Here is a 23340-nt window from a genome sequence, read left to right on the forward strand (position 1 = left end):
CTTCTGGTTGTAGGGATACATAGGGTTTGTAGGTTCTCTAAAAACCCAAGCTACCCAAAGCCAATAACTGAGCAGCACCTTGAAATGGGTTTTCATTGTGTACCGGATACACAGCAGTTCATTTGGTTAAATATAAAGAGTGAAAAATAGGTATCAAGGAAACCTTTGTATTTCCAAAATAGGCAAAAAAATTGGAGTGTGGAAGCAATGAATTTGTGGGTACCTATACTGGCTTGTGAACTAGAGGGCATTTCTCACACACTGTCTTATATTTGGAAGGCGCAAATGCAGAGAAAGATAGTTGGTAATAACACTTGTTGTGCTATTCTGTGCTGCCCTAAGTCTCTAGATAAAAATCGCACCACACTTGTGTGGGTAGACCTAGTGCCTGCGACAGGAAACGGCCCAAAATACACTTTGGATACATTATATTTTTCCACTGAAAACTGACACGTTTTTTGCAATTTGCGTAGCTGTGGATTTTGGGCTCTAGTTCGGCTGCCACCTATGTAAACCTGTACATTTTTTTAAAACTAGACACCTAGTGTAATCCAGGGTGGGGTGACTTGTGGGGCTCTCCCCAGGTTCTCTCCCCCCCGAATTCTTTGCAAACCTCCAAAGTTGAATAAAAACACATTTTCCACACATTTCTGTGATGAAAAGTTCTGGAATCTATGGGGAGCCACAAACGTCCTTCCGCCCAGCATTCCCTCAAGTCGCCTGATAAAAATGGTACCTGACTTGTGTCCCCGCACCTATGGAAACTTAGTAAACCTGTACATTTTTTAAAATTAGACAGGATGGGGTGATCTGTGGGGCTCTTGCCACATTGTTCTACCCAGAATACCTTGCAAACCTCAAAATTTGACTAAAAACACTTTTTCCTCACATTCTGGGGAGACACATATTTCTTAGAACTCAGCGTTTCTCTCGGTCTCCCGATAAAAAAGATACCTCATTTGTTTTGGTGGGCCAAGTGCCTGCCACAGGGAATGACTAAAAACGTGTAGAGGTTGAGGGGGAACCAAAGCGTGTTCATAGGGCCAACTTTTTAAATAAGTTTTTAGGCAGACTCTGCTTTGGACACAGTGCGGTATACTTTTTATCAGGAGACTGAGGGGTACACTGGGTTGTAGGAAATGTGTTGTTTATTTCTGTTTCTGGAAGAATGTAGGCACAGAAATGCAAGGGACATGTGTAGTGACATTTTGAGGTTTTTCTGGGCATTGTCGGTAAGAAAACCTGTTTGGATCCACAATAGGCACTCCACCCTGGACTGGGTGTCTAGTTTTTTTTTTAACACATCTAGGGTTTGTAGATTTCCCCTAGACAGAAAGCAAGCACTCTACTAATTCTCTTACTTCTGTCATGTCCTAAACACTCAAATTGTAAAAAAATAAATAAAAAAAAAACACCCTCACCCACGAACCTAGTTGGTGGCATGGTTCATCATTTGGGTCCCACCCGAGTCACTTAGCGTGTCAGGGGTGTGCTCCGATGCCTGATTACAGCGGAGTGTATTTTTTTTCATGAGTTTAATTCCCAATTGTGAGAAGAAGTGAAATAAATAAGTCTTGTGGCTACCCAGTGTTCTTATAACTTGCACATAGTGGTTGGATTTGGCACGAAGGAGAAAGATGGTTCAATATTTAAAATGTTATTAACAAGAGATTTCACAAAAATGAAATGCTCTCCTAATAATTGATAGGGCAAAAAAACGAACCAGTGACTCACAGCTCGTGAACTGTAAAGCCACAACAAGGCACCTACTGCTTTATGGGCCATTCACACTCCTTTCATATGTGACCCACTCAAGACCATTCACACTGCCAGCCTCGGGCCTAGCACATTACAACATTCACAACAAGAGACAATGTAGAGACAATGTACGCCTTGGGGGCAGAGACAGACAGAAAAGACAACTATTACTGCACAACCGTAGATTCATCAAGTACACACACACACTGGTTGGATTTGGCACAAGGGTGAATGATGGTTCAATATAGAACATTTTATTAAAGAGATTTCACAAAAATGAAATGCACTGTTAATTATTGAAAACAATTGAACCAGTGACTCGTAGCTCATGAGCTGTAAAGCCCACGACAAGGCACCAACTGATTTACACACCGTTTACAGGTGATACATACAACACCATTCACATCGCCAGCCGCAGTCCCAGCACATTACAACATTCACATCAACAGACAACGTCATTCAAGGGCCCATCACTTTCATGCGCCCACGTGACTGACACAGCAATCACACCGTCTGACTGAGTGTGTGGACTGGGTTTGCCCAGCAGTGTGTGTAGTAACCAGCAGTGAGTCAGTACTCACACACTGTCAGTCAAGCACCAGTCCACACACACTGCCAGCCAAGCGCCAGTCCACTCACAGTGCCAGCCAAGCGCCAGTCCACTCACAGTGCCAGCCAAGTGCAACTCCATGCACATCGCCATCACATTTTTTTTTAACAAAAAAGAAAACACAAACCAATTGTAACTAAATAAAAAACTGCAAACACAACAGCTCCAATTAAATACATCACACTAATGCCAACCGTGAACCTGAACACAAAATAGAAAGCAATACAGATCAAGCCGTTCCCTTTTATGCTCATGGTTGCTCCCAAAAACTCTTTTGGTACTGTCTAAAATATGTGGCACACACATCCCAGGTTTAGAAGGACATTCAGGGCAGTACAAATTAGCCTTCTTTCCCATACCTCTTCACGTAGAGACTCTACATCTCCTACTGAGAAAGTCTTTTTTCGGCATGGGAGGTATGTGATACACAAAGTGGCAGTCTTTCAATCTAGCCGCATCCTCCACTTCTCCAACTGTAGGAACACTTGCCTGTTCCACCACAACAGGGCTACCTATCACAGACTGCAGAAACCGAACAAAAGTCATCTTTGACTCGGGAGAACATTTCTTTAATACAACAAAAGCATTACAAGTTGCTAAGTGGAATAAATGTATAGCCAACTTCTTATACCAAATGTAAGCCTTACGAACAGCAGTGTAAGGTTCCAGCCTCTGATCTACTCTATCAACACCACCCATGTGCCTATTACAGTCTAAAATACACACAGGTTTGCCCACTTCAGCAGCCTGACCTCAAACAGTCACAAGTGAAGTACTTTCATCATGGATGGTAGCCAACATGTAGACATCTCTCCTGTCTGCAAATTTCACAGCTAGAAGTGCATCACTATGCAAAGCTTTGCACTGTCCTCTCTCAAGTTTTATTTTTTATTTTTTTACAAACGCTCTTGGGTAACCTTTACAGTTAGAGCGAATTGTGCCACAAGCAACAGTGTCCAGTTAGACCAATTCCCTAAACAATGACACAGCAGTGTAAAAGTTATCTACATATAAATTGTGATCTTTGTTAAAAAGTCCTCTACTAAGTTCCCACACGATCTTCTCACTAACTCCAGAAGTGGACGGACAACCAGGAAGGTCAAAAATGGAATCCCTGCCAATATAGACCCAGAAATTGTAGAAATATCCAGTCCTACTCTCAGATACATCTTAATTCAAAAACATGTCCTCTTGCTAGGAATGTACTGCCTAAAAACCAAATGGCCCTTGAACAGGACCAAAGACCCATCAACAGCTATTTCTTTCCCTCGAACATTGATCTCTGAAAACCGGTCTACAAGGTGATCACAGACAAGCTGAATCTTTAAAAGACGGTCACAACCAGGATGATCTTGTGGCAATGCTAAAGCATTATCAACAAAATGCAACATCTTAAGCAGAAGGAAATACCAATAACGGCTCATGGTTGCAGGAAGTATAGCAGTTGCTATCAAGGGACTAACAGACCAATATGAAGACAGTGATGACTTTCTTATCAAGCCCATCAAAAAGTTAAATCCAAGAAGTTTTTCAACTCTTCCAGATTTGTAGGAGTCCACCAGGTAGCTTTAGAGTGGGGCTTAAGTCTGGCACTTTTCTGCATAAATAATTAGTCTGGTAAACACTCTCATCCAAAAATACATCGGCCATAAACAACTGCAAGAAATTTATAGTCAAAGTGTTTCAGTGTTCACTCTACAACCTGTGACACCAATACAGGCAGGCAACGCCGGCTGCACCATGTTTGAGGCAAACCAGAGTTCAGCACTTCCAATGGGAATCCTTGTAGCCTCAGGATGCAATCCAGATGCCTCTGGTTACTCTATTTGCACATCCGTGTCCTCTTCTAAAAGATACACTTATTCCACACTGAGAGTGGCTTCAACATGAGATTATTCCTCTCAGACAGGAAATTCACTGCCAGAATCTGGCACTTCCTTCTCTTCCTCAGATGCAGAGTCAGTTTCATAATCATGGTCAGAGAAAGATTCAAAAAGCATACCAACAACCTGCTGAGTGGTCATCTTGCGGCTAGCCATCCTTGCTAATAAAAGTAACTTTACAAATAAGTCAACAGCAATCAACACCGTAAAAAATAAGTAGTTAACAAAGTGTGGCTTTATCACAAAGACCTATGTACTCAAAAACGATACCACTCACTTGCCAGCAACGGCTAGACTCACCAGCACCTACTCTGCACAGACACAGCAAGCACCAACGATATCCCACTAGAAAGGAAAAGCAAAAAAAAATACTCGCAAGACAACAAAATACACATTGTGCACAAATTCAAGGAGAATTTTACATGCAATAAAACAGAAGCTGACCGTGCTGCTATTATTACACAATTTACAAGTAACACATTCATGCAGGAAAATGATACTCCTTTAGAGTAAATAGTACAAAAAACGTTTTCTTACCTAACACATGAAACTACTCAAACTGCAGATCTACCAGTGATGAAACCGTAAGCAGGAATCACAGCAAAGGGGAATCCAAAGCTTTCAATTAGAATAAAAAGGAGAAATAAAACATTAGAATCACAAATGCAAATGACAGGAAATAAAACAGTTAACATTATAAAATGCCATGTCACTACCCAAATGTCAGTCCACCCTCTGCCAGCCAAGCGCTAGTCCACAGATACCACCAGCCGAACTCTAGACACGCAAAAACGTTTCCTGGTGTCTAGTGGTTTTCGACCCCCCCCTCTTTTGGGGGCAAATGGGCTTCAAAATATGGCCGATCTGCGCCAGAGGGGGAGAAAACGGCCACAATTAATTAAAAACATATTTATGCCCCATTGGGGCGACCCTCGCCGCAGGCGCTGCCCCCAAACATAATATTAAAAAGTAACTTGTGCTAGTGGGTTTTCTGCCCCCCCCCCCAGGGGCAAAAGGTCTTCAGATAGGGCCGATCTGCCCCCTGAAGGGGCAGAAAATGGCCAAAAGTGATTTCAAAAAAATGTATCACCACATAGGGGCGTCCCTTGCACAAGGGGCCACCCCCAAACATAATATAAAGAAATCCCAGGTACTAGTGGGTTTTCTTCCTCCCTGGGGGCAGATGGGCTTCAAAATTTAGCTGATCTGCCACCAGGGTTGGGGCGGGGGGGGGGCGAGCAGAAAACGGCCAAAACTCAGCTAAAGAATATCTATGCCCCACTGGGGCAACCCTTGCCCAAGGGGCTGCCACCAAACATATTATACAAAAAAAAAAAAGTCCTGGCGCTAGTGGGTTTTCTAACACCCCCACCCCCGGGGCAGTTGGGCCTTCAAGTAGGGCCCATTTGGCCCCAGAGGGGGCAGAAAATGGACAAAAGTTATTAAAAAATATATATAGGGGGTGACCCTTTCCCAAGGGGCTGTCCCCAAATTAATCCCTGGTGATAGTGGGTTTTTTGCCCCCACCCCCCCTCCCCACCTCTCTCGGGGGCAGATGGACCTCCAAATAGGGACGATCTGCCCCCAGGGGAGGCAGAAAATGGCCAAAATGTTGCCCCTTTTGTATTATTCAAAATAAAGTCCCTGGCACTAATGGGGGCATTGGTACTGCACAATAGCGACCCATGCATGATTGCGCATCAGCAACGCCCTGCAGAGAGACATCGGGGGAGAGAAAAAAAACTTTCCTCTCCCCCTATTCCTCTGTGCATGGTGGAACCACACTGCCCCAGCAGGAAAAACCTTCTTTCTCTGACACTCGCTGGGAGCCTAATAGCTTCCAGTGCGTAGGGGGGGCTTTTGATGACGCCGGCGAGTGCTGTGCATGTCAACATTATTGTATCACTGGGGGAGGGGATGGGGTGGCAGCAGAAGCACTTCCGCTGCCATCCCCTGTGGGGGGTGAAAGTGGGCTGCCCGTGGGGGGGAGCACCAGTGTTTCCCCCTTGGGCAGGTGCGAGAACAGAATGGTTCCATCCTCAGCACACGCCCACCTCAGCTGATGACAGAGCCGTTCAGTCATCATCATGCAACAGGTTAAAGATTATGCTCTCCTTGACTAGGAGCCAATGCAGTTCTTTTTAAGTGCTAGATGAAGAGTTATGTCTGGCTTTATTTAGCGTTAGCTTAGCAGCTGCTGCTTGTACTCGATATAGCCTCTTTAACAAATACTCTGGGGACCACCAGGAGAAGAGCATAGCAATAATTGATTTGACATAGAATCGAGCTCTCAACCGCTAGTTTCCGTCCTGGCTGAGGTAAGAGCAGTGCAATCTTCCTAAGGTTTCACAGGAGATCAAAACAGGTGCTGGCAGTTTTATTAATATGGGTCTCTAAAGTCCGTTTGTCATCCAGGCAAATTCCAAGATTACTGACTACGTGAGATATTTTAAGGTTGTCTGTAGAAGCCCCAGGCCAGAAATCCTGCGGGAGATAGTGTGGTTCTTTGGAGGTTGTGCAACAGAGAAACTCAGTTTTTCCTCCATTAAATTTCAGCGAGTTTCTTTCCAGAGAGTTGGCCATCTCATTAAGGCAAATATGTGCCTTCCATTGGGGTGTGGTGGTTTCTATGTAGGGCCAAGATTAGCTGTGTGTCGTCTGCATAATTTACAAGCAAAATCCGGCATGATTTAATAAGGGTCAGCAGCGGTCGTAGATAAATATTGAAGTGTGGGGCTCATAGCAGAGGCCTGAGGTCTCCCATACTCTGTTCTTTTAAAATCCGAACAGAAAGGTGGAAGTGAGATTGCATGCTATCTATCTGTAAGATAGGATTCTAACCATTTTAGCAGAATGCCAGCATTCTAGACATACCTTTTCTTATTTCTCCTTTGCAACCTTTCTAGAGCGTTCTGCTGTAGACTGTGGAGCCCACTACCACTTCTAACACCTATTATCCTGAAACGCCCACGTTGCCTACCACAATTGGTTAATCCCCTAGTCCCCTTCACAGGAAACGATTTTCAGAATTATTTTAAAATCGTTGGTCAATAAATACAATCTAACTTTGTATTTCATAGATTTCCAAAGGGTACTAGTGTTGTCTGACCTGATCAAGCAGTTGAATAGCTGGCCAGACTCAACCAAAGTACCTCACCACCGCCCATGACCTCCCTACCCCTTGGAAGACCCTCCATCTTAACTTTGGCACCTTGGGTCATTGTGTGGGGTCCAGGCCCTCACCGCTTCCCAATTCTGGCCATGTGTAGGCACTTTCCAGCTAATACTGCAAGGTCTGTGAAAGAAATTTCTACCCACTCATCGATTTGAAGTCTAAAAATGTTTATGACCAAAAGAAAATACATTTGTTAAACACAGGAATGGGGGATACAAGTGGATCCTCCACCACCACAAATGAGGATTAGCTGCAGAAGCATAGGAAAGGTATAAATTGAAAGGATTTTGTTTACTGGACTGCAATGGACGTCATGCAGTGAAATTGAAAGTTAACAGGAGCAGGTTTCTGAAGTCACTAGAAAGTACGAAAGCAGCTTACAGAAAGATACCGAAATGTAAACGTTTGTAGCTGAGGAAGCTAATCAGAAATTTCTTGCTTCAAATGTCAAACATGAAAATGTGGCTTTTCCTGTCATACATCTCTTCACGTTGAAGCTATGGTTAACATGACCAGAAAGATGACTGCAGTAGTTAACATTTCAGTAATCCCAAATTTTTAAAATCTTATGTAATTTAAAAAATGCTTAGAGTGCACTTTATTACCCAAGGGGCCTCCTTGTGCTAAGGTTAGTGAAAACAGACTTAAAGACTGACAATTGAAATAAAGAAAGAACAGCAGAGTCTTTTCTGAAACCCAGACAAGAAGAGATAGGTTTCATTTCAGAGGCAGAGAGTTCCAGCGTTTTAGTGCTAAATCTGAGAAGGCTCAACCACTAAGCCAGGCCTCATGCAATCCTGAGACACATGAGAGAATCTGAGGTAAGTTGAAGAGATTTTGAAGACACACATCTGAATAAATCAGTAGCCATAAATATGAGTTGAGCCTTGGAATGAATATTGAACAAGGTAGGTTGTTTCTAAGACAAAACAGTTAATAATAATAATACGCCCCTGTTGGGCTTTAGTTATTGGAGTAGCGTGGCAGAAACAGTGGGGGCATTTACCACTGCACTCCCTGCTTTATTTATAAATGGACTGAAGATGGGAGATGAATGAAGGCTTAGGGCCTCATTACGACCCTGGCGCAATTGCCGCGGCCATACCGCCAGCCCCTCCAACATACCGCCAGGCTTCTGCCTGGTGGTCATAATCCCCAGGGCAGCGGTCCTGGGGATTATGAGTCCCCGACCGCCAGCCTGGCCATGGCGGTAAACACCACCATGGAAAGGCTGGCAGTAAGGGGGACTTGGGGTGCCCCTGCACTGCCCATGCACTTGGCATAGGCAGTGCAGGGGCCCCCAAGCATAGCCCCGTCGCGCGTTTCACTGCCCGAATTTCGGGCAGTGAAATGCGCGACCGGTGCTACTGCACCCGCTGCACATCAGCATTGCCGCCGGCTGAATTACGAGCCAGCAGCAATGTTCATGTGACTTTTCTGCTGGGCCAGCGGACGGTAACACTGTTACCGTCCGCTGGCCCTGCAGAAAAGTCATAATAGGGAGCCAGGAATACCGCCGGCACTGGCGGTATTCTGGCTCCCGCAGCCTCGGCTGTCTTTTTAAAAGACCGCCGAGGTTGTATTGAGGGCCTTAATGTCTAAGTAAATGTTGTTTTTGTAACCATGGGTCCTGAAGAAGGACAGAGACCTTGTAAAGGCTTTCATCATTTTCCAAAATAGACTGCACCAAACGTTTGATCGCTGTAAACAAGATAATAATTGGAAAAAGATTGGAGTTATCTAGTGGATCAAGGCTTCTGCTTCTGATACTGATCTAAAATTATTCCAATCTGAAAAAAACTATTAAGGATCTCCCTGAAGGAAGGTGCCAACACTTATAGGGTAAATAGAAGAGCCAGGTTTGCACTTTAACAGTGTGTACCTGAATGCTTGAGAGGTTTAAAGCAAGACCATGATACTAAAGAGCCCTCCGATCAATGACAAAAGGCTTTCAAGATGGTTTCTCCAATTTTTAGATATAAAATAGCTTGATAGAATATTATCAAACCATTAAAAATAGCTGTCAAAGTTAGCGAATATGACATAGCTGGAAATCACTTTTGTGAGTTCTTATTGCCAGCAAGGGAAAGGCTATCAAAGCAGGAGATGCGCTTGGTAAACAGTTTATTTTTTATATATTTTGATAGAGTATCTTTATATTCTGTTTTATTTGCAGAACTGTGGTCATGTCTGTCTCCCCACGCAGGTTCTGGCCTTTTTGGTTTCCTTTACAAATGGGTGTAAGGCTTCCTCCAAACTGGTTGCTGGATAATTTTAATAAGCTACTTTACTGCAGAAGGAAATAAATTGTCCTTGGTGGCAGAAATATTTTTCACAGATATTTTTTCAGTGACTTCAGGTTTGTATAGATCTTGTTAAATGCATCCTCTAAAGTGAGCCCACTTAGTCAAGGGAAGTCTTTCACCAGTCCTATGTGGATTTAGTCATTAATAAAACAGTGGCCAGTTTGTGAACAAAAGGAATGATGAAATCAGATGATGGCCAGACCACCATCCTGAAGGAGTAATGTTATTGGACATTGTTAAGCTACTGAGCAATAATCTGATCCAAAATATTGCCCATGTCATGCGTTGCGCAGTTGATATATTTGAATGAAATTTGATAGATCGCAACACCTTCACCACTTTTTATCATCCACTTGGTCAGAGTGGTGTAGTACATATGTAGCATTGGTGTCATTATTCAGTGAACAATCTTCCCATTCTTTTATATAAGTTTCTGTAAGAAAGATAAAATCAAATCTAAATCTATCTTTATGAGAAGATTGTAAATATCGGTAGTATGCCTTCGAAATGAGTTTATACTAATGAAAGCTGCTTTCATAATTAGCACTAGGGAGTTCTGGTTAATAAAAGGTTGATGTTGTAAAGCACAGCAACAATATTAAGGGATTTTAAAATACAAGTTTTATTTTCTGTTAAGGAATGTTGCTTATTGGGGGAGTTACTATCAATTGTAGACCAAATTTGAAGGTTTTGGATTACAAATCCAAGAGCATTTCTGGGCTCCACCAAGTGTTGTCAGGTACAGATGAACTTCTCTTTAGCATGCTTTTGACAAATCCTCCTTTAAGTAAAAGGTATCCCTGGTGTTTGCTTAGAAGCTTAGCAATAAGACTAAATCCCCAAGATCAACCGGGGTAATACAACTTGTGATGGCCTCCACCCAAGAAAAAGACCAGGCAAGAGAGGAAGAAGGAGCGGTGGTCACTGCCCAAGAATAATTCTGGTTGGTAGGAGAAGTGAGAAAGTAAAGCAGTAAGCACAAGGTAGGAAATATTTGCAACATAAACTATCCTGAATAGATCAAGCAAAGTGTAAATAGAAAAACAGGAGGAATATCTAAAATGTGAACCAAATAAAGGAAAGACACTTAAAATGAACACTAGTGCAAAAATGGAAAAATGGTACAACTAAAAGTCAAACATTTAACAAATCTTACAGATCTTTTGAAAATAATTAGATTTTGATATAACATTTTTACTTTTGAAGCGTTGTGTATAGCGGACCTTTCTTTTACTGAGTTTGATGGGACTCTGTTTACATCACAGGGAAGATGGATAGCCAGTTACTACCTCAAATTTGTTCTGCCTTGGTGCCAGCATCTGATTCATTCCCTCCTTCCCTATGTCTCCTCAGTTTGTTTCTTCCTTTTAGTGCTCCTCTGTGTCTCCATCAATATGGTCCATCCCATTGCGCCTTCCATCTGACAGCATATCTATTGCAGGTGCTATTCAACATGCAGAAGCAGATTTCAGAATCCAAGCATGCCGAAGAGCCAGCACCTGAGACTGTGCATCTGGTCCAGAAGAAACTGCAGCATGTTTCAGACTACGAGCGGGATGTAAGTGTTGTTTGTCAGCAGATATCTCAGAGTGAAGGTTGGAGCTGGTAAACTACCTAGCTTATGTATTTGTGTATGGAGGACACTTTTGAGGTAGAGTGGGGGGGTATCACCACTCCTGCACCCATGAGTGATCCATTCATATATTTCAGTTGTAGACAAGTGTCCATTTCTGATTACCCTCTTCTTCTGCAGTAGGCTTTGAAGACTACCACAAATGGCAGTTTAAGTGAGGTGTAGGACACATACTGCAAAATCTTGGCAATGCTTCTTCCCTCTGATTTGTAACTTCTGTTCCTTATTGTAGCTGAGTGAGCTCTTGCAGGAAAAACGTAAAGAGGTGGAGGAGGAGCACGAGAGGCGACTGGGCAGACTGAAGGAGGAGCACAAGCATGTTCTGCAGCGCTGTAGAGACCAGTACGAAGAAGAGGTAACCTCCTTGGCAAAATGACCTTTGCTTTGTGTATATGGCACCTTCTGTAATTCTGCACAGATATTGGTATGAAAAGGACCCTCTGCTCAGAAATGCTGTAAAAGACTATTGAATTGTCACATCACATTATGATGGTAGGATGATGCTGCATTCACCATGCTGATAGCCTGTTGTCCAGCGTGTAGGCTGATAAGCATGCTGGTAGAATAGACTGTAGTGGACTCTCTTCTACCATTGAAGTGATGGCCACATTTGGAGAATTCAATATGATTGATTTGCCCTTAAGATGTGCTCCAATGGGCACAGTTAGGATACAGTACAATGACCATGCTGGTCAACCCAATGAGAACAAGATTGCTGTGCCTGACAGAGTATATATTTCTAGCCTTATTGAGTGAGTTGCCTCTCACTGCTTGTCTTCTTGTGATCATTTGCTGGAAGTGTGCCTGATCTTTTGACTGTTAGGTTTGCTCTTGCAGGAAAGGAAGGAGAGGGCAAGGCTGGTGGAGAAGCGACAGGACGAATGGGAGCGCCTGACATCTAACCATGAGCATGATCTGGCAACACTCCGACAGGACCTAGAGAAGCGTCTGGAGGAGGTCCGACGGGGCTACTGGGAAAAGGTTTGAGGGTCATTGTTCATCAGTGATAACCAAGGGGATGGGTCCTATAAACTTATTGGGTAGCAGTGATCTTTCCTTATAGGGAAGGATTTGTTTCTGTGGGCGAGGACGATGCAAATCTATGTCTGAGTATGGGTATTCTGTCCAACAGTGCAGGGGGAGGGTGTTCTTAGTGGAGGAGTGGTAAAAGAAACACATTTTTCATTCAGTAGGTACTCTGGGACTTAACTCACAAGAGAAAAGATTTTCATCTCAGAAGAGTGGTTTTTCATCTTAATAGAGTAGGGGGTCTTTTTGTCTGCATATGTAACTTCCTTTTGGCAGGGTGGGGGCAGACAGCTGATCACAGGCGAAAGATTGTGGGATCTCCCACCAGCTGTATGAATTCTCTGCCATATGGTATCCATCATTGCTATTTCCTAGTGATGTCATTTCCTTTTTGGCCATGACGGTAGAGCCCTTCACCTGCTCTTCCTTTTCCCAACCAACTAGATGAGGATATCATTGTTCCAATCAACTCTGCCTGAATTAAGTGCACCACTGTATGTAAATCCTGCATTTCTTATGCTCACAAAACTTTCTCACAGGAGCGAAAAATGCAGAATTTGGAGGAGCAGCTGGAGTTAAGAAACAAGGAACTGCAAATGAAAAGCAGTCAGCTGAATAGCAAGGTGAGTGATTTGTTCCCTTAATTAGGTGCTGGTTGCCCTGGTGCTGCTCTGCAGAGGTAACCTTACTGGTATGTTTCTGGCTTGGTCACTTCATGATGGCCTTGTCACTTTCATTGACATGCTAATTAGTAGGGAGCATTTTCCAGTCTGGGTTCTTGAACTTAAAATGTTAATTTAATATTTGACACTTGGTTTTCTGGTGTTTTGTGAATGTTTTGAATATAGCTTAAAACCCTGCCAGTTTTGGGAAGACATAGGAATCCTAAAACTTAAATTTTCATTTAAAAATCATATTAATTGTAGGAAAGTGGATCATTATTGGAAGTGGACAGGTGTGCACCTCAAAGGATAAGGCCACCACCCACCTATGTCACACAAATTAATTAAATTAAATCTGTGCTCTATCCCTGCTATCATGACGCAGAGCAATTAGGCTTAAATCAGAGGCAATGTGTAAAGTATTTAAGCAGTGCATACACAGTAAAAAAAGTTACACAAAATACAATACAATTCCACTACCAATTTTGAAATAAAGAGAAAAACTGTATGAGTAAAATAAGACCAAATTGATAGAAATCCAATGAGGGAACCAGAGATATTTTTTTGAAGATTTAAGTGAAAATAGTGCCAAAAAGTCCACACAATAATCATAACCTATGGAAGCAGTAGACCAGGTGCGATATGAGTCCGATGATGATGGAGATCTGGTCAAGTGGATTGGTTCCTGTGATGGTCTGGAAGTCAAAAAGTTCACAAAAGTTTCTAAGTACCAAAAAAGGGGGTTAATCACTTTCTTGAGAAGAAAAGCCCTCCCTGTGTGGACTACTGCTAAAGTCGTAAATGCCATTGGGAAACTGAAGGCGGAATACTTTAGGCATGTTGAGCCCACTGGAGCCAAAGAGCTTTAGAGATTTCGTGCTGAAATTGTTCTAAGCCCCAAAACAGAATGAAACTTGGTTATTTTTCCAAGTTGCTTGGAGCCTTGGGTGGGATTAAGCTGCAATCCAGTCTGACACCACGGAAAGACTGGTAAGATACTTTTTCCACAGACCCCCTAAAGCTCTGGAAGAAACGTTTTTCAGAGTTTTCACCCCTTTTTTTCTGGTACCCACACAAACACAGGAGTGCACTTTGTAGGCCAGCAGGGCTTCAGGAAGGGCACTTAGATACACTTATGTGTCAGGCAGAGGCAAACAAAGTCCAGTCCAGATTCAGTTGCCACTAGTGAGCTAGGTATTTCCAGGAAAAGGCTTCTTGCAGTTTGTCATGTCCCTGTAGCCACATGGGCCAACCTGCTGACGGTTGGAGTTCACATCTTTGTTCTGGATACAAGAGTTAGCAGGTCCAATCCTTCAGGGCTCCTCTCAGGTCACAGGCAGCAGATACAGTACTCTTCTGACGGTGCAGTCAGTGTTCTGAGTAGGTGCCTTGTAGTGCTACATTTATAGCTTACACCAGGTAGTGGGTAGGAGTGACTCCTGGTCACCCTCTAACCAGTGGGCTAAAAGTTCTCTGAGGCAACCCGACTCACTTTTTCAGCAGATCCTGTTTGCCTTACTGCAGACAATCCCACAGTGCCCCTCTCTCTCAAAATCCAAGATGGCGTAACCCTTCTCCCCTTGTATAGAACATGTGTGCCCACACAGCGATGTAGCCAAGGTAATTGGCAACCCTTTCTCTGTAGTCTTTCAGAACTAATTTTGGAGGTAGCTTTAGCCCAACTGGGTTTTGGGACAGCCTAACTAGGGGAACAACAGTGGCGGCCTTTCTAAGTGTCACCTAACATTTACAGCTTCAGATAGTGTAAAGGTAATTCTAACAGTTACATTTCCAATGTATGCAGTAAAAACTGACTTTTCCATTAGATTAGATGTTTATTAAATTAAAAAACGGAGGGACTCCGAAGCTGGTACAGGTCAAACATTGTTGATTAAAGTTTATAATCTATACTTTGACTTTTACTGTGTACCTGTTAAAACCTATCCAGTGACAATATAATTTTGTGTTTGTTCACTGGAGGAACATGCCACTTCTAATTTTACATGTCCCCCACTCTTAAATATTATGCCCCCAACTTTGTTGGCCGCAAGTGGTGTTTAGGGCTGACGTATTTAATATGTCAAATCAGGTTACCTTGCCTGACAAAAGGATAATTGTGACAGGTCTGGGCAACAGGGTTCAAGGTGTTGCTGTCAGGCTACTCAGGTAGGCCTGAAGCCATGTGTTCAATGCCCCATAGTGAGAGGGTCAATTGGTGCAGCATTTAATTTCCATGTCAGGGGTGTATTTCTGTACCATATACTGTGTCTTGTAGGAAAGTTAAAAGTGCCAGTCTGGGGTTTAAGCCAAATTCATCATGTTTTAGTGGTCAGTGCTCGCACCTTGTGCACTGGATAGCAGTGCCCCATTGTTAGAGTTCAAGATTGCCAGCAGGTGAGTCCCAAACAGAATGAAAAACTGGGCTGTGACACTCAAAAAGGAGTCTATTCACAACACGTAATATGTGAACACTAAAGGGAGGTGTTGGGGAAATAGGACTGAATGTCTGCCAGCATTAACTTATATTGATGTTCTGTACCCTCCAAGCTCTGAGGCATTGCATTGTGTACTACAAAATGCAATAAGCATGTGCAGTGCAATAGGTCTTGCATTTGCTTGAGTTTGAGCTATTGGCATTGTAAATTCATAACTGGACTTTTCTTGCCACATAAATTGGTCAACCCTGCAACATAACGTCGTCTTTTCCTTCCATATAATTCCAGTGGCCATGCATATAACTAAAGCACTTCCATTTACCTTCATCCTCTATCTTCAGCAAAAATGTAAATGTTGCCATTTAACATCCTAATTTAAATCTGCCATGCTAATTTCAATAGAATACCAAATTTACCACACCACTATCAGAGTTGCTGGCTGGCTAGCACAATTCCCCAAATAAAGACACAAGACACAAGACACCCACACAGAAGAAATAAGCTAGAAGGGTCACCCAAACACACCAAGAGTGTTCAAACAGTCATAGTGTAAAAAGGATGTTAAGTTGGTCTGAGTCATGGTCATAATTGTAATAAGGAGAGATTATTAAAACATACAATTATTATATAAAACTTTATGAGAAATAAACTTTTGGCATTAGACTGTAATGCTCAAAAGAGCCACTAGATGGCACCATAATAGCAATATCATTTGTAAGAAACATGGTCATGTAACCATATTGTTAGCCCCTTGAGGGCATAACCCCATGAATACAAATAATGCAGTGTAACCATATACCTACCCCTAGGGTGGGTTTTTAGGGCTAGTAGGCCTACTGCAATGATATTACAAACAAGGAATTTGAAACAAAACGTCTCCCAGCTGTAAAACAAAAGTTCTAGCAGTGAGAAAGCTTAGAAGACACTAAATGGTGGGAAAGGATATTATTTTGGGGTCTCCACTACCTTAGTGTGGGGATCCAGAGATGATGAAGACAGAGTGTTTTGAAAGTGGCCCGATTGTGAAATGTTTTAAAAAAGTAATGCCCTGCAAAGCATCATGGGGCACGTTTTTGTGCCACAAATAATATAGTGTGTTGACTGCAATGCTCAGAGCAGCCCCTATAGGACACCACAATAAAAATAGCATTCGGAAGAAACATGGTCATGTAATCATACAGCCAGCCCCTAGAGAGCATACCCATATGATAAAAGAATGGGAGAAAGTAATGCAGTGTAACCATAAATGTAGCCTCTAGAGACTATAGTGCATTACACATTTTCAAGGCTTGCAAGCCTAGTGCAATGATATTAAAACAAGACCCATAAAACATAACTTTTCCCAGCTGTAAAACAAAAGTTCCACCATGTGAAAACTTAATTAGCTAATGAATGGTGGTAGGGGTTATTATTTTGGAATCCCCACATAGTGTGGGGACCCAGAGATAATGAAGGCAGAAAGATCACATTGTGGTCAATGTTTGAAGGTGGTCCCATTGTACTAGGACCACCACAGACTGAGTTATGAGAAGAAATGTTTTTGTGAAAGAAACGCCCTGCAAAGCATTATGGGGCAAGTTTCTTTGCCACAAATATTTTAGTATGTTGATATGACTGTAATGCTTAGAACAGCCCCTAGAGGACACCACAATGAAAATTGCATTTGTAAGAAACATGGTCATGTAACTAAATAGTTAGCCCCTAGAGGGCATAACCACACAAAAATACATTGGTAGAAAGTAATGCAGTGTGTCCTTGTATTTAGCCCCTAGAGGGTGTAGTGCATTGCACATTTTCAGGGATAGCAGGCTTGTAGCAATGATATTACAAACAAGGCCCTTAAAACGCAAGCTGTTGCCAGCTGTAAAACAAGCCACGAGAGCACTTAAAATGACACTGAATGGTGGGAGGGGTTATTATTTTGGGGTCCCCACTAACCTAGTGTAGGGACCCATAGATGACCTAGAGAGAAAGAGTACGCCATGCAGAATGTTTTGGTGGTGGTCCCATTGTCCTAGGACCACCACAGGCTGAGCTATGAGCAAAAATGTTTTGTAAAAGTAATGCCTGGGTGAGTTTCCCGAGTGCAATGAATATTGTAGTATCGGCTCTCCTGCTGTGCTGGGAGAGCCACTTTCGTTTTGAGGATTTCTGTTTAACGTAGAGCACATACCAATTTGAAGTGTTTAAGGGGAGAGCAACTATAAATTACTTTGATTAGGTACCTGTGAACAATGTGACAAGCGCTCCAATACCGCTAATCAAGTTCACTCTTTTGTGCCTGTTTGCACTGTGAGTGTCATGCCGGCCATGCAGCACAAAGGGGAGAGAGATAAACAAAAATAGTTCACCCATGCTGAAGTATATCGGTAAACGTGCAATAATCCATGTAACAGGGGCAGTCTGCAAGGCGTGACAAAAACAGCCTCAAAGCCGGACAAACGCAAAGCATTTACCAATGACATGAAGTGTTTTTTGAAAGGCAAGCCTAGGAACGAATTAAAGTGTTGGGTGTGGTTAAAAGTCCACAAAACTTACAACAGGTCAAAGGGCTTGTTCACCAAAAAATCAGGCTTTTGCCCCATCCCCTACCCCTCTCACACTGTAGCTTAGTGAACAACCAATGGCAAAGCCAATAGGTATCACCTATGTGTTTTAGCCATTGTGTACTCCAGTGTGTCTGCTGCTTAGTGTAGCTAAAGGTTAGTGAGTAGCGTGGAGTGTTGTAGATTGTCATGGAGTGGCATGAAGTGTAGGATTGTGGTGTGGCATAGAGTGGAAAGGAGTGTTGTGGAGTGTAGTAGAGTGGAGAGTCCTGGAATATAGTCAAGTAGCGTGGCATGGAGTATAGTGGAGAGGCATAGAGTGTCCTAAAGTGAGGTGGCTTAAAGTAGAGTGGAGTAGTGTGTCGTAGAGTGTAGGGGTGTAGAATGCAGTGACATAGGGTGGAGGGACGTGGAGTTGAGTAAGGTGGAGTAGAGTGGAGGGTCATGTAGTGGTGTGGAGTGGCGTGGACTGGAGTGAAGTACAGTTGAATGGAGTGGCATAGCCTTGACTCACTTAAAGTGTCTGAGTGGAGTAGAGTGTTGTGGAGGAGCGTAGAGTGGAAGGGCATAGAGTGCCATGGAGTCAAGTGTCAGAGTAGTGTAGCATAGACTTGAGTGAAGTCTCGTAGTGTAGAGTGGGATACAGTAGAGTGGCACTGACTGGAGTAGAGTGGCCCATAATTAAGTGGCATAGAGTGGTGTAGAGAGGAATGACATAGAGTGGAGTGCCATAGTGTGGTATGGCATAAAGTGGAGTGGTGTAGAGTGGCATTGCGAAGAGTGGAGTTAAGTGTCATAGAGTGAAGGGGGATTGAGTGGAGTAGCCTATAATATAGTGTTGTAGAGTGAAGTGTCTTAGAGTGGTGTATGTTGTTGAGTATAGTGGGGTAGAGTGTTGTAGAATGGTGTAGAATAGACATGCATATTGTGGAGTCTGTTGTAGAGTGGTGCAGAGTGGAGTGACATAGTCTGCAGTGGGTTAGAGTGGAGTAAAAAGTCAGAGTGGGTCACAATGGAGTACAGTGCAAGAATGTCGGAGTGTGGAGAGGGATAGGATGGAGGGGCATGGAGTGGAGTAAAGTGTCATAGGGTGGAGATCGGCAGCTCTGTGGAGTGGAATAAGGTGTTGTAGAGTTGAGTGAAGTGCCGTGGAGTAGAGTGGCTTATAGTTAAGTAGCATAGAGTGTCGTAGAGTGGAGTGGCCTAGAGTTAAGTAGTGTAGAATGCAGTTGGGTAGAGTGTCATAGAATGGAGTGGAATGGTGTAGGGTGAAGTGGAATAAAGTTTAGTTGCATAGTACGGAATGCCATGGGGCGGAGTGAAGTGGCAAAGAATGTCGTAGAAGGGAATCGAGTGGAATAAAGTAGAGTGACGTTTTGTGGAGTAGTGTCATATAGTAGAGTGGTGTGGAGCATTGTGGCATAGAGTAGTGGAGTCACATAGCGTATAGTTAAGTTGAGCTGCATAGAGTGGAGTGGCCTAGAGAGGGGTATGTATTGTGTGGTAGTGCACTGCCATTACAGACAAAACATTTTTAGTTGAAATCACCATTACTTTGCACAGACATACAGTATCTGATAGACGTCTAGCTGCAGATTCTGTTACCTTGGAATACTCCCCAAGCATCAGACTGGATCCGGAATTTGTTTGTGAGGAGTACACCTGTGCGCTGGTAGGTGTCGTCGATTGGCTCTGTGTCCGTCGTCAGCACTGAAGATGACATTGCTGGGTCAGTGCCACCAAGGTGCATTGACATCAGTTCTTTCCGCACCAGCTGGTGAGACGAGGATGTCTTCTAGAAAGACAGGATTCAAGCCCCGCGGGTCCTGTCATCGGACGATGTCCATAATGGATCTGCACCTCATGTGTCTTTGGTATCTTGAGTGCGACCACAACCCAAAGTGTCACTCAGAGTTGCCGGGCCATGCATCCGAAGGCTTTGAGGGAGCGGTCCCGGAAGCTGATGGTGGCCCGGCGCCTTACTCCGTAGAAGTCAAGAGGAAGGTTCAGAGATCGGTTGCGGGGCCCCACTCCAAGTCCTCGGTACGATCGGGTCAGTCAAGGCAAAAGAGAAAATCCAAGATGTCAAAGTGCTCTTCAAATTCTCCTCATCCGTTGGCCGATGAGATGAGGGAGCATCGACGCTGTAGACCTGCTTCTGGGCCGATTCTGCGCCACACCAGGTTTCCTGGGAGCCAGAGTGAACCCTGCACAACTCCATGCGTTCTGAGGCCATGTGCCTCTTTTATTGGGTAGCCCGACCCCTCTGGAGTGCCTTCGGGCCCATGGAGTCAGAGGGTGCCCCTTCGGATTCCATGCCGGCAGCTTCGGCTTCAGCGCCAAGGGGCTCCCAGGGATCCACTCCAGGATCCCATCAGCGCTGGTCGTGCCACCCGCAACCTTCCCCGATGACACATGCAACTCCAGCCCCATTGTCATTGCCGTCTCCGACCCTCAGCCAGATGGACATCATACAACTCCAGCACCAGCAGGAGCTTTGCCTCCTCATTCGGATACTGAGCCCTTTTCCAATGGTCTTGGCTTTAGGGATGAATGGGAGGGGTCGCTGGACCCTTTAGAATACCAGCCCCATGAAGAAATGGACTGATGTGAAGACTTGGGTGAAGCCAGCGGACTGAATACTTCTCCAGGTACTGGCATGCTTTCTCCCCCTGTCGTGGCCACGGATGAGGGAGCTTCTTATGCTATGTTGGTGAGGAGGGCAGCTGAGGTCTTGAACCCTCAACTGCCCTCGGCTGTATGTGGTGCGTCTAGGAGCTTCCTCTTCAGAACCCCTGCTCCTGTTCAATGATGCCTTCACTGACATCCTGCTTGATCCCTGCTCCAAATAAAGCACAGGGGCTCCTGTGAACATTCCGCACCTGGGGACCCAAGTTTCTTAATGCAACACCCCACCCCTGAGAGCTTGGTGGTCCAAGCCTCTACCTCCCATAGCGCATTCCCTTCTGCTGCCCCGGACAGGGAATCCAAAAGGTTGGACTCACTTAGGAAAATGTTTTCTTCCACCAGCCTTGCATCGCGGTCCGTAAACACCACATGCCTTTTGGGCCATTATTCCCACACACTGTGGGATATACGGTTGTGCAAGTGCTGCCACAAGTGTCAAAGGAGGCCTGGGCTGTACTCTCTCAGACTGTTGCTGATGGGAGAGAGACAGCAAAATTCACAACTTGTTGCGGACATGACACAACCGACTCGCTTGGTACAGCGGTTTCTTTGACAGTGGCCCTGAGGCACCGCGTCGGAGGATGTATGGCTTTTCAGGGGATGGTCAGGCTTCTTTGATGGACATGCCCTCTGATGGCACCTGTCTCTTCGGAGACAAAACAGACGCTGTGCTCTAGTGCTTCAAGGATTCTCAGGCTGCGGCCAGGTTCTTGGACCTCGCAGCAGCTTTCAGTCTGCCTTTCGCCACTTTCGTGGCTACGGAAGGGGTCTCCAACCACACCAATTCCTGGTCAGCCACCATGCTGCAAATGCTGCTCAGCCTCTGTGTGGCTGAGTGCACAGACCCACTGACCTCATAGGTAAGTTGGCCAACGGTCTGGCCAGTCTGCCCGACCCCACCCCACAGCAGCCTCTAAACTTTCCTAGTCTGACTCTTCCGCACCATAGGCCAGTTGGCAGCAGGATTCACCATCACTTGCCCCACTGGCAAACCATAACTTCAGACAGGTGGGTTTTGTAGATATTCTGAAGGGGCTACTCCCTTCCCTTCAAGACTACCTATCCATCCTTGCCACCATCTTTGATCGGACGATGGAGGATCATTTGTCCCTTCTCTGCGAAGAAGTTAAGGCTTGCTTGGCCAAGGGAGCCGTAGAGAGGTTTCTGGTGCCAGAAATAGGTTTTGGTTGCTATTTCCACTACTTTCTGGTTCACCAAAAAGAACAAGGGTCTCTGCCGTATCCTAGACCTTTGGTGCCTCAATCTCTTCCTCAAGAAGAAGTTCAAGATGTTCACATGAGCTCAGTTTGTATCTGCCCCGGACCCAGGAGACTGGATGGTAACGTGGCCTTGCAGGATGCTTATTTTCATATCCCCATCCTGCCTGTCCACAGACGTTACTTGAGGTTCACTGTAGGCCACAAGCACTATAAGTTCACTGTGCTCTCCTTTGGTCTTACCGGTGCCATTGGGTGTTCACCAAGGTGATGGCGAGGGTTGCAGCTTATCTGCAGAGATCAGGGGTTTCAGTCTTCACCTTATCTTGACGATTGGCTATTGAAGATTGGCTCGGCCCAGACTATGGCGGACCTACTGTATTCTCTGGGGTTCACTATAAATGTGCCGAAGTCTCACTTTACTCGCTTCAGATAGTCCATTTCATCGGAGCTGGCTTGGACAGAATGCAGTTTTGGGCCTATCCTCCTGAGCTGCAAGTCCAGGATATTCAGGCTGTAGGAAAGTACCCTCAGTTAGGCATGGTTACCCTCACTTTTTGCCTGCTGTCAGTGTGTTTGACTCTGTTCACTGGGATCCTGCTAACCATTAACATTTAATTATTCTAAAAAAATTGAAAAAACTTTCCTTCTCCGCTTTCGCACCACTCCTCTTGCTCCCGTCACTGCAGGCAGGCATAGGCTCCCAGCCTGCCCTGCGGCCAATCCTGACGCTGCTCAGAGCAGCGTCAGGATTGGCTGGGAGTGCCCAGCGGCAAAGTGTTGCTTCGCACTAGGGCTTCTTTTCTGCCAAAAGTGGTCATACCCTTTCATGTAAGCCAATCCATCAGCTTGCATACTTTTTACGTACTCCCACTTCCTTCTAAAGAAGAGGAGAGACTACACCGCCTGGACCCAAAAAGAACACTGGCGTTCTACCTTGATCGTACAGAAGAGTTCCGGGCGGATGAACAACTCTTTGTAGGGTATATGGGTGCAAAAAAAGGTCAGGCAACGCAGAAGCCGACCATCTCCAGATGGGTCATACTCTGCATTAAGATCTGCTACGCAATGGCCAAAATGCAACTCCCTGGAGGCTTGCATGCTCATTCTTCCCGAGCTAAAGCTGTGATCACCGCGTTAGCACGTGGAGTTCCAGTCCTTGACATCTGTCAGGTGGCACGTGGGCAACTCTGCACATGTTTACCAAACACTACAGCATCTACAGTCCGGTCCGTAGGGACGGGCACTTTGCCTGTTCAGTTCTGCAGGACTTTCTAGTCCGAACTTTGTTCGCAGACCCACCTTCTGGGATGGTATTGCTTGGGTATCTATTCAAAGGTAAGGAATCTTCAGCTAGAAGTCTATCAGATGAACAAGTTACTTACCTTCGGTAACCCC

The 23340-nt window shown here is 44.5% G+C and overlaps 1 protein-coding gene across 4 annotated transcripts in view; it reads left to right on the top strand.

Annotated features, from left to right (window-relative positions):
* The window catches only part of CEP164 (centrosomal protein 164), a 393961-nt gene that overhangs the window by 245078 nt on the left and 125543 nt on the right, over positions 1-23340 (top strand). For all 4 annotated transcript variants that reach the window (XM_069224719.1, XM_069224720.1, XM_069224717.1 and 1 more), the window contains 4 exons: positions 11174-11290; positions 11598-11720; positions 12203-12346; positions 12934-13017. In XM_069224719.1, the coding sequence (XP_069080820.1) occupies positions 11174-11290; positions 11598-11720; positions 12203-12346; positions 12934-13017 (468 nt within the window). The remainder of the gene's footprint in view (positions 1-11173; positions 11291-11597; positions 11721-12202; positions 12347-12933; positions 13018-23340) is intronic.

Source organism: Pleurodeles waltl, chromosome 3_1 (genome assembly GCF_031143425.1).
Source record: "Pleurodeles waltl isolate 20211129_DDA chromosome 3_1, aPleWal1.hap1.20221129, whole genome shotgun sequence".
NCBI lineage: Eukaryota > Metazoa > Chordata > Amphibia > Caudata > Salamandridae > Pleurodeles > Pleurodeles waltl.